At 36.9% G+C, this 14530-nt stretch overlaps 1 protein-coding gene across 1 annotated transcript; it reads right to left on the reverse strand.

Moving 5' to 3' along the window:
- Positions 1-8853: 8853 nt before the first annotated feature.
- LOC103950445 (disease resistance protein RPV1-like) lies at positions 8854-14222 on the reverse strand. The gene is made up of 6 exons (XM_048591936.1): positions 14150-14222; positions 11805-11894; positions 10597-11039; positions 9703-9852; positions 9411-9523; positions 8854-9358 (listed from the first exon to the last, which is right to left on the reverse strand). Exons 1-6 carry the CDS (start codon positions 14220-14222, stop codon positions 8854-8856), a joined length of 1374 nt encoding a protein of 457 aa, XP_048447893.1.
- Positions 14223-14530: the final 308 nt, after the last annotated feature.

A 14530-nucleotide genomic window follows, 5' to 3' on the forward strand; every position in this document is an offset into this window, starting at 1 on the left:
TTTTTTAAGTGTAAATAGGCATTTATTTATAAGATATATAATAAATTTACATAAATCCACCTACGCCACCTAGGCGCCCGCCTAGACTTCTCCTAGCCGCCTAGGCGCTAGGCCCCTACCCGCCGCCCGACTAGCGTCTAGCATTTTTTAGAACCTTGATGTTTACTAATTACATCAGTAATTAGGCCGGTTCTTTGATTTTGATCTGAAACATAGTACTATTTCAAAGATCCCCAATGTTTTATTTAATAGACCTTTCCATGCACATCATGTGGTAGTACCTAATGGGCCGGGCTCATTAGGACTGGTGGCAATTTTGAAATATAACACAAATATAGCACCATTTTTGTTACAAAAAATAAATACGAAAAATCATAGTTTTTCTACCCCAAACTATTGGCATCGCTCAGTGTCTCCGTCGTCTTCTGATTTTCCTCCGAATCGGAGAAGAAAGGCAACCAAATCCTGGTCCCCCGATATCTCTATATATATATGTATATGCTTGTGTATATATGTATAATTGGATGTGTGTGTATGATTATATTTGTGTTCCGAATCAGATTGATTTTGAATTTGTAGTCTAATTGTAGTTGAAGTGGTAAATGTGAGCTCGGGATGTCTTAATTCTCTTATCTAAGCTGAGGTTTTTATTTCGTGTTAGTATAAATGCGGAATTGATGTTCAAATGTTAGAAAATAAGTAGATGAAGAATTTATACTACTGTTAGTGAGGTTTTTATTTCGTGTATCCGTTCGACCTGAGGTGGTAAGCAGACTTTAGAAATGTGTTATATGACCCAAGGATTGATCGAGGATTGTTTATTACATTAGAATTGTGCAGTACTGAAAACCTGTAGCGTAAGATGACTATGGAGTAGTTAGGATTGTCGCATATAGGGGAAATGTTCTTGGGTCAGGATCATATCGACAAATAGGTTATTGAAGCTGTTTGCTTGTTTTGCTGAAGGAATTTCCGTATAAAATGATAATCAGGGGCATATTATGTTAAATATTGATTATATGAATGCACTTTCTTATTAGCTTGAATTGCTGAACATAACAGGCTCAATCAAGCATATTTTTCTGCAAGATGCTTTGCTGCTGGATGTTCATTCTTTGCATGATGTGTTCGTATTTTGGTATAAAAACTTACATATGCCATAGATATTTTGTAGATATAAAATTTAATTTGTGATCGGGAGTAATCTTTTGCTGGCCAATTGACATATGAACATCCATAAATATATACTATTAAATTGAGTCATGTCTAAATGTGCACTCCAGATTGATAGAATGACTACCCATTATGCCACATTATTTTTGATGGAGGGACGTCCTTTTCCATCAGTGCTACCAAGCAATGTTATGTTTGATTTATCCAATATTTTTCAACCTGCAAATAATTACTCTAATGCTGGCAATGTAGCCTGGAGACCTGCTTCTGGTATTCATCCATAAAACAAATCACTTTATATTTTGAAACATGTCTTTCTTTGATGGAGAATAGTTTCTTATTTTTCACTTTAAAAGGCTTTGAAAAACAGCAACTGATGCCTGGTCTTGGTGCTCGGCACATGGCACCCCCAGCTGGAGGAAGGCCACCGAAGACAGTTGCTCTTTCTCATGGTGAGGAAAAGCAGCAGGCCAATTAGCGGAAACCCAGAGTACCAGAACTGGAGAAACATCTTGTAGAGCAACTGAAGCTGATAAAAAGGTACTTAGAACTTTAATGTTTCCCCAGTTTTCTCATCTTGAGCGCCAAAGTTACGTGTGCATGTTACTTCCTCATAAGTGTCAAATCATAACAAATATCCCAGAGACTTGGGGAAAGAAATCTTGGATGCAAGAGAGAAAAATTGAATATTTCCAGGTCAAAATGCAATTCGGTCATCGAACTTGTAATGTATCTTGTGTATTCCATTTCTTTGTGTATGCATCTCGCTTTTTCTTCCTTCTTTTCTTCCTTTAGCTTGTAGTTCGATGTATAATTTTTCTCTTTAATTTTGGAATGTTCCTAGTCCTATTGAAGAAAAAAGCCCTATAGTTTTATCGTTGTTACAAATTCGATGATTGTATTATTAAACTGGGGCTGTGCCTTTCTTTTTTCAGCCTTAATTTGCTGTAATTTTTTACCCTCTCTAATAAAATTTGTTTCGCTGATCTTTGTTTGGTGCAAACAAGAACACTGAGTTTTGGGGCCATTCATATTTTTTTATCATTGCAGTTCAGCCATTGAACAATCGCATATTTCGTCGTGTTGAACGTTCAAACTATCGCGCTTGGTTGTGAGATTTTTACCCTGGCATGGTGTGTTAATTAATGTCTATGTTTATGATACAAGGGTAAATCAAGTTTTAAAGATAACAAATAGGCCATTTTATGCTTGTCCATAACTAGCACTTTATAATGTATAAAGCATAAACAATACCAAAATAATAAAAGCCTTGCCTAGTTGTTGTCTTAATTCTTGGTCAGACAAGTGAGCTATCAAAGTACAAATTTTCCTTAAAAAGTTTTTCCTAATCACTTTCAATTGCTTCAGACTCATCACTTGATCCACTAACATGAGACTCATCTCCAGATCCACCACCTTTGGAATCAACATCTTGTCTTGTTTCTTCTTCTACTTTTGGTCCCCTCGACATGAACACATGACCAAATTTGAATTTCTCAGCATCTTCAGCATACAATGGGCATGTACAACAACTTTCCACCTTCATATGGGAAGCAAAATCCAGCGGGCAGAAGACAACAGAGGCCTCTTTGGCAAGTTTAAAAAACATCAGGGGAGCAGTTTTTTCCTACCTCTTCATTTCTAGAGGCCTCATTCCACACATGCACGTGATGTTGGCCGTCACGGTAGTCGTCGATGTCGCCTGGGATAATGTACTTAGAACTGAACAGTTCATGGCTTTCACCCATGAATTTGACAATGAAATTAGCTCTTACGTAGCTCAACCACAAGTCATACAGCACCTCTGAAACCCCAGAAACAACAACAGAGAGAGCGAAACCAAATAAACCTGTTCGAAACCAATCTGGACAAAGCTCAATGTCTACTGAAGATCCCTCATTTTGATAGCTGAACCAATTTGTAATTTCTTTTCCTGGACATACAATGTTAATCTGAGGCCAGGGATTAGGAAGCCAGGAACTGTAATTAAATGGCGCAACAGTTGCCATTCGCATAGTTGTAATCTGTGTAAGAGTATATAACTGAATCATTTAGATTGTGCCATTTGTCAGTAATACAGTGGCTAGATTGAAGAATATGGTTGGGATATCCTAGCTATAATAAGATCAAGATAGTATATAGCTAAGCTTCCGTAAGAAGATTGTACGTAGAAAAAGTAATAAAGAAAAGTAGATTTCTTTCTCTCTCTAAAGTCTTCTCTCGTTCTTTCTCTTCTCTCTTAAGCTTTCCTTCTTCTTGTGTTCTATGTTCATGACTTCTGTGTGATATGGTTAACATGGTATCACTCGCTCTCTAAGCTTCGATCGTAAGCTTCTTTGATTCTGGTTTCTTATGCTTCCGCTTTACTCTTTTCATCTTTGTGAATCACTTCTCTGATTTTTGGGTTCTGGTTCTTGCCCATTTCTTTGATTTTTCCTCTGAAAATCTTTGCTCACCAGCTGTTTGGTTTTATTCCTCTGAGAGAATTATCACTATGGTTACTGCAACTCAACTGCAAATCTTGCAGTCCCTAATTACTGGGTTGATTTTCTCTGTTTCAACTTCGGTTTCGGTTAAATTGGATGATTCCAACTACCTTCAATGGCATTTCCAAATGAAGTTGACGCTTGAAGGCTATGGAATTATGGATTTTGTTGATGGAACAAATCCGTGTCCATCTCAATTTTCTACTAATTCGGAAGTTACTTCTTCTGGGTGTGGTGCGAGAGTTGAATCAGATTTGTATAAGGTTTGGAAGATGCATGATCGGGCTCTCATGCAACTTATCACTGCTACCTTGTCTCCTATGGCCATTTCTTGTGCAATTGGGAGTAGTAGGACTAGAGATCTATGGGTTCGTCTTCAAGAACAGTTTTCTACAGTCAACAAGACCTCTATTTTCTAGTTAAAGTCTGATCTTCAAACAATCAAGAAAGGGGCTGATTCTGTCTCCCAATATCTTCAACGCATCAAAGAAACAAGAGACTATCTTGCTGCTGCTGGTGTTACATTTGTAGATGAGGATATTGTGATCTTGGCACTAAATGGTCTACCTGCAGAATATAATACTTTCAGATGTGTTATTCGTGGCCGAGAAAATGTGATCTCGTTGAAGGAATTTCGTGCCCAGTTACTTGCTGAAGAAGCTACTATTGAAAACAATTCATGTGTTTCCTTTCCTACTGCAATGATGGTAAAGGATCAAGCTTTTAATTCTGGTGCTTCATCATCTTCATATCAAGGATCTTTCTCAAATGGATTTCACAATTCTAATGGTTGTCATGGGAACTCTGGCCAATCTTCATTCTACAATGGGGGCAACAAGTCAAAATTTAAGGGTAAAGGCAAAGCTACGTATAATCAAGGCCAGAAATTTGGTTCGAATCAGGGACAAAAGTTCTATCATTCTAAACCTAAAGTTCGTGATTTTGCTCCTGGTATACTTGGTAGTCCTTCTCATGTTAACAATGGTACTTCTTTTTCCAATGTCATCTGTCAAATATGTTCTCAACACGGACATTCTGCTGCTACTTGTGTGTATAGAAGTGATGAATCTTCTGAGAATTGTCAAATTTGTGATAGAAGTAATCACACGACCAAGACATGTTTTTACAGAAACAAAGGAAGGAATTCTCTATCACAAATGACTGCTATGAATACTATTTTTCTTGGTTCAATGCAACCTCAATATATGAGTGCTATGCCTTCCATGATGAATATGGGTTCTCCTCACATGCCTCCTATGTCCAATACAAACTCAGTGAATATGGTTCCTTCCATGAATGCATCTTCTTCCTATGCTATGCCCACTATGTCTTCTGCAATGCCTAATCAAGTTCCTTCTCAAGTCTGGCTCACTGATTCTGGCGCAACCAATCACATGACGAATGAATTGAGTAATTTGTCCATTACTTCACCATATTCTCAAAATGACACAGTTCAAACAACAGCTGGTGAAGGTTTGCAAGTTTCTCATATTGGAGATTCCCTTTTAAGGACTTCTCTACAGCCTATAAAATTGAATTCAGTCCTTTATGTTCCAAAGCTATCTCATAATTTGTTGTCAGTTCATCGCATTTGTCTTGACAACAACTGTTTGCTAATTTTTGATGCTTACTGTTTTTGGATTCAGGACAAAGCCACAGGGAGAATCTTGTTTAAGGGACTTTGCAACAATGGATTGTATCCCATTCCTTCATTTACTGCCATACCTCATATTCCTCAAAAACAAGCAAATCAAGCCGTTGCTTGTCTTGGACACACTGTCACCTCACACTTATGGCACTCCAGACTAGGTCATCCCTCCAATCCTATTGTTTCTTTTACACTTAGGAAATCTAATGTTGCTATTAATAAGGATGTGTCTTCTATAGTTTGTTAAAGTTGTCTAGAAGGCAAATTTAGTAAACTTCCTTTCTCTCCAGCTACTTCCAAATCTGTAATACCTTTTGAAGTTGTACATAGTGACCTCGGGGGGCCTGCACCTTGTGTATCTGTGGATGGATTCAAATACTATGTCATATTTGTTGACGAATGTACCAGATTTTGCTGGATGTTTCCTTTGATAAATAAATCAGATTTTGTCTCCGTGTTTATTTCCTTCTACCAATATGTTTTTACTCAATTTTCAGCCAGAATTAAGATCTTACAAAGTGATGGGGGGGGGGGGGAGAATATATTAGTAAATTTGTTCAATCCTCTCTTGCTCAACACGGCATTCTTCATCACAAATCTTGTCCCTATACCCCTGAACAAAACGGGTTGGCTGAGAGAAAGCATAAACATATTGTTCAAACTGCTCTTACTATGTTACAAACTGCAAATTTGCCTTCTAAATTCTGGACCTTTGCCTATCAAACAGCAATTTACTTAATAAACAGATTGCCATCTCCTGTTATTCATAATAACTCTCCATTTGAACAATTATATTCTGTAATCCCAGATATCCATCATCTTTGAGTCTTTGGTTGTTCTTGTTTTCCATTGTTAAAACCTTATAACAGCAACAAGTTCCAACTTAGGTCTACTAAGTGTATATTTTTGGGATATGCCTTGAACTACAGGGGGTACATTTGCTATGATCCTAGTCATGAGAAAACCTATATATCCAGGCATATTATTTTTAATGAAATAGATTTTCCATATGCCACAATGGTTTTCAAACCTAAGTTTTCAGTGTCACAACCATCTCAATCTACTGTTAGCTATTCTTCTATGCTTCCTAATCTTGCTAATATCTTGGTTACCCCTTCAACATCCTGTCCATCACCTCAATCATCTAATACGCACCCTTCTCAGCCTAATATACACTCTTCACCTCAACCCCTGTTTCAACCAATACCACAATCCACAAACTCACCTGCTTCTCAATCCATTGTTGCTCAAGATTCTTCTGTGGTACCTGAATATAGCTCAGAAACCTTGCAAGTGGTTCATGATATTCCACCAATGAATCTGCACCCTATGCAGACACGATCTAAAAGTGGGATCATAAAGAAGAAAGTTTTCTTAGCTTCTATTCACAGTGCAGTTGAGGTTGATTTAACAACAATTGAACCATCCACTTATAAGTCAGCTTTCAAAGTTCCAGTTTGGTATAGTGCAATGCAAGAAGAGATTGAAGCTTTGCATTCACAGAATACATGGAGTTTGGTTGATCTGCCACCTAATAAGAATTTAGTTGGCTGTAAATGGGTGTTTAAAGTGAAAAGGAATGCTGATGGGAGCATTGCCAGACATAAGGCTCGGTTGGTAGCAAAGGGGTTTAGCCTGGAACAAGGATTGGATTATGGGGAAACTTTTAGTCCTGTGGTAAAGCCTACCACTGTACGATTGGTTCTTGCTCTTGCTGCACAGTTTAATTGGCCATTAAGACAACTTGATGTTAAAAATGCATTTCTTCATGGCATTTTAAATGAAGAGGTGTACATGTCCCAACCTCCCGGGTTTGAAGATTCTAGATATCCTTACTTAGTGTGCAAGTTACACAAGTCTCTTTATGGTTGAAAACAAGCTCCACGAGCTTGGAATGATCGATTTACTCAGTTTTTACCTCAGTTGGGTTTCAACAATACTTATTCTGATTCTTCACTGTTTGTTAAGTATGTTGATGCTGAAATTGTGATACTTTTGTTGTATGTTGATGATATAATCATCACTGGAAGTGCAGCTGCAACAATTCAACAAGTTATTGCACAGTTAACTAAAGAATTTGAGCTTAAGGATCTTGGTCCTTTACACTTTTCTTGGGTATTCAGATCACAAGAACTGCCTCTAGTTTATTTCTATCTCAAGAGAAGTACATTCAAGACTTGTTGAAGAAATCTGAAATGTTGGATTCCAAACCTGCAATCACTCCTTGTTTGCCTTACAATAGACTTCTTAAGGATAATGGACAACCTTTTAACAATCCAGCACTATACAGAAGTATCGTTGAGGCCTTACAGTATCTTGTATTTACTAGGCCTGACATTGCCTTTTCGGTTCATCAAGTTATCCAGTTTATGCAGGTTCCAATGATATCTCACTTCACTGCAGTTAAAAGAATATTACGATATCTTAAAGGTTCTCTAACTCATGGCATTAGTTACAGCAGTGGAGAGTTGATCTTAAAAGCTTTTAGTGATGCTGACTGGGCAGGGGACCCTAATGATCGAAGGTCAACTACTGGCTTGGTGGTATTTCTTGGAAATAATCTTATTTCTTGGTCTTCTAAGAAGCAACAGACTATGTCTAGGTCGTCAACTGAGGTAGAGTACAGGGCATTGTCATCCACTGCTGCCGAGTTAGATTGGGTGCAACAACTTCTTACTTTTTTGAAGATAAAACTCGAGTATACTCCTGTTTTATTCTGTGATAATATGTCTGCCATTGCCCTATCCTTTAATCCTGTACAACATCAACAAACCAAACACATTGAAGTGGATGTTCATTTTGTTCGCGAACGAGTGGCTCACAAGAAACTCCTTGTGCAGTTTGTTTCATCCTCAGAACAGTTTGCTGATATACTCACTAAAGGTCTCAGTTCACCATTGTTTACCACTCATTGCTCCAACCTCATCCTTGGGTTATCCCAACCTGAGCTTGAGGGGGGATGTAAGAGTATATAACTGAATCATTTAGATTGTGCCATTTGTTAGTAATACAGTGGCTAGATTGAAGAATATGGTTGGGATATCCTCGCTATAATAAGATCAAGACAGTTTATAGCTAAGCTTCCGTAAGAAGATTGTACGTAGAAAAAGTAATAAAGAAAAGTAGATTTCTTTCTCTCTCTAAAGTCTTCTCTCGTCCTTTCTCTTCTATCTTAAGCTTTCCTTCTTCTTGTGTTCTATGTTCATGACTTCTGTGTGATATGGTTAACAATCTGTGCTTCATCCATTATGTTGCTCCTTGCATTATTATCCAATTTTGGGCAACTAGTAAAAATTTTGAAACGATAATTAGGTTTATCCTAACCTTGTGTGAGTGTTGTCCTTGAACTTGGCACTATCTTCAGCGACCTGCAGCCTTGAGCTTTAACATTACATAGCACCGGGAGCTCTGGTTTAGATTGAAGCCACTTGTTTGATGCTTGCGGGTATTTCCAATATACCGCTGTAGCTGAGATCTAGTTCTTCTAAAGAGAGAAAACCGACAGAGCTGGAAGGCAATTTTTCAAGTCTCCAATAGCCATTAAAGTTAGAGACATTTAAGATTGGTTAAACGATAGATAGTTGTTGGGACATCCTTAAGTTGATCGCAGCCACTAAGGTTTAAATCTTGAAGCCTATTTAGATTTCCAATAGACGAAGGAAGCATTTCGACAGCTGTGCAGTGCAAACAAAGATACCCCAAATGCTCCATTGGCTTCAAGATTTCACTCTCAAGATATTTCAACTTACAGATTGATGAGGGTAGCTCTGTAACCGCTGTTTCAATTAAACTTAAGGATTTCAAATGTTCCATTGGCTCCAAAACCTCTGGTAAGTTTTCAAATTTAGAGCACAAATTGAGATCGAGTTTCTCGAGATTTTTCAACTTACACTTGCTGCTTGGAAGTATCTTAAGGTCTTTGCATTGCCTTAAATTCAAGTAAGAAATATTTTCGTTAGACCAAACTGATTCAGGCAACTCCTTTATACCACTGCATTCTAAATTTAAGTATTGAATATTTCCTGGCATTTCTGGAAGATACTTGAGACTCCTGCAGTCTCCAAGATCAAGATGTTGAAAATACGAATGAATTTCAACCAAACTTTTCACAGCCCCTGAGAGTTATCTCCACAATTTTTAGACTCCCAGACAGATTTGGAACTTCAGTTAAATACGCAGAGCCATCCATATAGATAACTTGTAAGTTGACAAGTATCTGCAACAAATGAAACAAAAATATAAAGAATTAATATAATTTATACACTTGATTTGATACAAGAGTTAAACTAGGCATATTCTTAACTTTGCTATATGGCATACGAAGCTCAACTAGATTTTACGGAGAAAAAGTTGACGGCAAAGATTCCAGTGGATAATAATCCCAACAAAGATAACAAGAGAATCGGGAAGGTCTAGAGAAGCGGTCAATTTGCCAAACGAGCTTAACATTATTAGGTTAGACATCTTTTTCAAGTCTACACGTTTCAATGGTTGCTCTTGAAGATTATACCAATTAACCTGTATGGCTTCAATATTTGTAATTTCCTGAAATAAGAAGAAAGTTTAAAAGTAACGCACATTTGGAACAAAGAGTATTTGCGATGGTAATCATGTACAAGTGTCTTAGTTTGGTCAAATATCCAACATAATTGTATCCTCCTCTACTTGTCTAAATAAACAAATATTTGTTTATATTCCAAACACTTCCTCACACAATAAAAATTCATTCAAATTCATCTTTTAACAATCTCACTTCTCTATTATAAAATAGTTTTACTTTGTTGTGTTATCATATAAAGTTTTTACTTTTTTTTTTCTTTTTTTCTAAAACACGAAAAGAAAAAAATTGAATGCATTTGGCTCTTAACGTGTCACTCTTCAGTACAAGATAGACATCCTCATCATTGAACAACCTATTCCGTTTACAGAGATCATCCGTACATTGTTCTTGAACAATTGTCTTTCCCATTTCTTCTAGCATATCGTGCATCTCTATGCTTTTTGATCCCCAACTTGAACCAATTGATATGAGACACCTATTAATGAGAATATCAATTCCGGTTTTCGGAAAGCGCCCACATGAAGCTAGTGTTCGTTTAACCAAATACACATCCTTCCCTTTATGAAAACATGCTATATCCAGAAATATATCCTTCTCATTTTTTTCCAATCCATCATAACTTATTCTCAACACTTTCTGGATATCGTTGCTGGGAAATCGTTTCAATTTGTTGAATCCCTCTTCCCATTCTTCTTTGCTCTTGTAATTGAAGAACAAGGACCCAGAACTATAAGAGCTAAAGGAACACGTCCAGCATAATGCACGGCCTTTTCTACCAACTCCTTATAATATGTTCTACGAGTACTGTTATCCTTGAAAGCACACGAACAAAAGAGCTGAACAGCGTCATCCGGTTGTAATCCCTCAACCTCATAGATCTTATCCACTTCAACAATTTGCCTAAGTGTGCTCCTATCTCTACTTGTGATAATGATTCTACTTCCACTGCCATACCTAAGACGATTGCCAGCTAAATGTTGCATTTGCATTGAATTACTCACATCATCAAGAACAATGAGGACCTTTGTACGCCTGAGCCTATCTTGAACAAAAGTTGATTCCATGGATAGATTTTCTTCCTTTAATATCTCCTTAAGAAGTGTTTTTACCAAGTGATCTAGTCCATTTGGTTTTTTTGAGTTCTCCCTAACATTCTTAAGAACAGAAGAAGCTTCGAATGTAGAAAGAGTTTGCAAAATACAGTTTTAGCAAGGGTGGTCTTGCCAATACCACCCATTCCCCAAATGCCTACAGTGATGCAAGCGTCCTGTGAATGAATGCCCAACAGCTCTTCAATTTGCTCGATGTGGCTTTCAATTCCAAACAGGCCCTCTAAATTACATGAAGATTTACCAATCAATTTGGTGAAAATACGATGGACAACATTCTTTATTAGATCTGCCTCCGTCCTAGCATATATATGTATGATTATGTACAAAAAAGCAAAAGTTAGTCTTAAATATGTTTTACCAAATCTTAGCACAAATCAAACTGTCACAAGTTTAAAGAAAATTTATAACTATAGACAAGTTAAAGAATGAGTCAGTTACCCGGGTTTGTTTGAATAATCAATCCCAGATAGATTGGCTGCAGTCGTCAAAGCTTCCCTCCTTTTTCAAGTTGAGCAAATGCATCCGCATAACTCCCGTGTTGTTTTCGTACATCAGATGGATTGATGTTTTAGAATACGGGTATAACCATCTGGCCATATCTTTCCTTGCACTTGAGTATATGCACGAGTTCATCTAAACACCATGTGGAAGAAGCATAATTTTGTGAGAAAATGATCACCGAAATCTTGGATTTCTCGATTGCCTCTAGAAGGGCAGGTCCGATTTCTTCTCCACTCCGAAGGTTGTCATCGATGTAGGTTCAATTTTTTTCTGAAGTAAGGCAGCATGAAGATGGCTGGTAATACCAATGCGGGTGTCCTTACCTCTGAAACTAATAAACACATCGTACTTTTTTGTATCATCAGCATCAGCAGGAGCAGCAGCGGATGATGAAGAAGCGATATCCGTAACCTCTAGTTTTCAGATGCAGCAAAAGATGTAGTTGCAGAGAGATTAATTGTTAATTAAAGAGAAATAATATTATGACGTTGCAGGAATTAAGTTGAATTTACTTAGAATTGGCTTTTGTCTACATGCACAAAGTTTAAATGAGTGAGAGATGAACGAAAGTAGAAAATGGGGCACATGATAGGCACATATTTTCTTAAAAAAAAACTATAATTTAAAGAAAGATATTCATATATTTGCAATCTTAATATGAAAATTTGGAGAGACAAGGATTAGTCACTTTCACATACTTAAAAAATATTTGATAATTGATAATGCTAAGATGTAATTCATGATTGTGGAAGAAACATAGCATATGCAATTAATTGAACTGAGGTGTCGTGCAAAAATAATTGGAATAATACTTAGGTACTCGCTAGTGAGTATTTTACATACTCGTCCAATAGACACGTGTTCTTTGTTTTAAAAGCTCAAAAAAAACATAATGACATATACATTATATTTTAAAAGAATAAAACATGTGTTAATTTATTATTGGACAAAACTAAGAGATGAGTACTCACTAATGAGTACACAAATATTGTACGAATAATTGAATAATTGTATTTTGCTTTCACAGTTTCCTAAATATGTTACAAAATACATGTACAATGACTACATGTCCATTAAAAAGAAGCAGCGGCAGCAATATCCATTACCTTGAATTGGCTTTTGCCTACATGCACAAAGTTTCAAGGGCTCGCAAAATCAACAAGTTAGAGATGAACGAAAGTGGAAAATGGGGCACGTGATACGCACATATTTTATTAGACCATCTTCAATGGTTGGGCTAAAAACCAAATATTTAAGCTTGAAAAATTTTAGTTTTTAGCCCAGAAACAACTTTTCAGCTCCAACCGTTCTGACCTAAAATTTTAGCTCGGGATTATTAAAGAAACTTAGGCTATTTTTTTTTCTTAAATTAAATTTAAAAAAAAAATATGTAGACTATCTTAAATTAATTTTATGAACAATTTAAACTAAAAAAATTTAAATTCCGATAAATATTGAAAAATCACTAAATTTTTCACAAAGCAAGCCTTCAACTTTGACCAATCTTTCAACAAAACCTTCTTATTTTGATTTGTACCAACTGCACCTTCTTCGCTAATAGAAACTCATGCCAAGCATAAAGCAACATCTTCTTCACAGGTCCAATTACGACCTCTAATATGCTCTCTTGCCATGTTGAACAATTTGGAAATGGAAATAAATGGTAGAAAGATAAATTGGAAGAATTATAAGAGAAAATTGAGTTTTGTGTGGATGTTTGAACAAATACATAGGTATTTATAGAGTTTTTCGGTGAATTTTGAGTTAAATAAATTTTTTTTTAATTATTTTAGCCGTTAGATTTAAATTTGGGCCGTTAGATCTTTTTTTTTACCGTTAGATTTGATTATATTCTATCTCAGCCGTTGGATTCAATGTATTTTAAAATAACATTTTTTAAAAATGAAATTTGAATCTAAACCGTCGGATGGGGAAAAGAGCCGTTAGGCTCGGGGGAAGTGGCTGACAGGGCCTTGACAGTGGGCCCCCACTGTTGGGGACCCGACTTCCCTGCCCTCCCACTTCCCATACACTCCCATCCCCTTCTATTTTGTATGGTAACAGTTAAGTCACGTCAACATTTTATATTGATTTTTTTATAGAGATAATAAGACAAAAAACAATAGTAATATAAAATGTTGATGTGGCTTAACCATGACCGCACAAATAGGAGGAGATGAAAGTGTATGGGAACTGGGAGGGCAGAGAAGCCAGGTCCCTCTGTTGGGAGCAGATTCGAAGCAAGCCTGTGGGTTGCGTCTGCGAGTGGGCGAGCCGAGAGTGGCCCAATTTTGGGCGCGTCCTTGCGGATTTGGGGGGGGGGGGGGGGAGGGGGGAGGGTAGAATTTGGGGGAAATTTTGGCTTTTAGCCCGCCATTGAAGTTGAAAAAACTATAATTTGAAGAAAGATATTCATATATTTGCAATCTTAATATGAACAACGTCATTACCAGCGAAGAAATTAACAGCAGACATAACAAAAATTAATTAGCAATTTAAATGCTAGCATAACATAACACCTAAACTTATTAATTAAAAAGAAATGACCAAAAATACAGAAAGAGCCTTAAACAGTACCAATAAACGCTGACTAACCTTTGACAAGTTACCAATTTGACAAGGGCTTATTTGCTTTCTCCAGCTTCAAAATAATATCCAAAACAATTACTTTTTGCATCATCAGCATCAGCAAGAGTTGCAGCGGATGAAGAAGAATAAGAAGAAGAAGAGGCCATATCCATATCCTCTAGTTTTCAGATCCAGGAAGTAGTAGTTGTAGAGAGATTACTTAGCCACCAATTTCTTTACGCGTATTGCGTTCAGTTTTGAATTTTCCCAATTAGTTATTCACCAATTTCTTTCAAGGAATTTCTTTTGAGACCATCTCCAACTCTGACCTATAACCTATTTTTCTCCCTTTATCCCCTCCCCTCCCCCCCCCCAAATCCAACCCAACCAAGTGAAAAAGTAGACCTAAAATCTAAAACCTAAAACAAAGCTAGAAATAGCCCAAGATTTAGCCTAGAAAATAGTGTGGGCATCCCCAGCG

The sequence above is a fragment of a genome, unplaced genomic scaffold (assembly GCF_019419815.1).
Source record: "Pyrus x bretschneideri cultivar Hongxiangsu unplaced genomic scaffold, Pyrus_bretschneideri_v1 Contig36, whole genome shotgun sequence".
In the NCBI taxonomy this organism is placed as follows: Eukaryota; Viridiplantae; Streptophyta; class Magnoliopsida; order Rosales; family Rosaceae; genus Pyrus; species Pyrus x bretschneideri.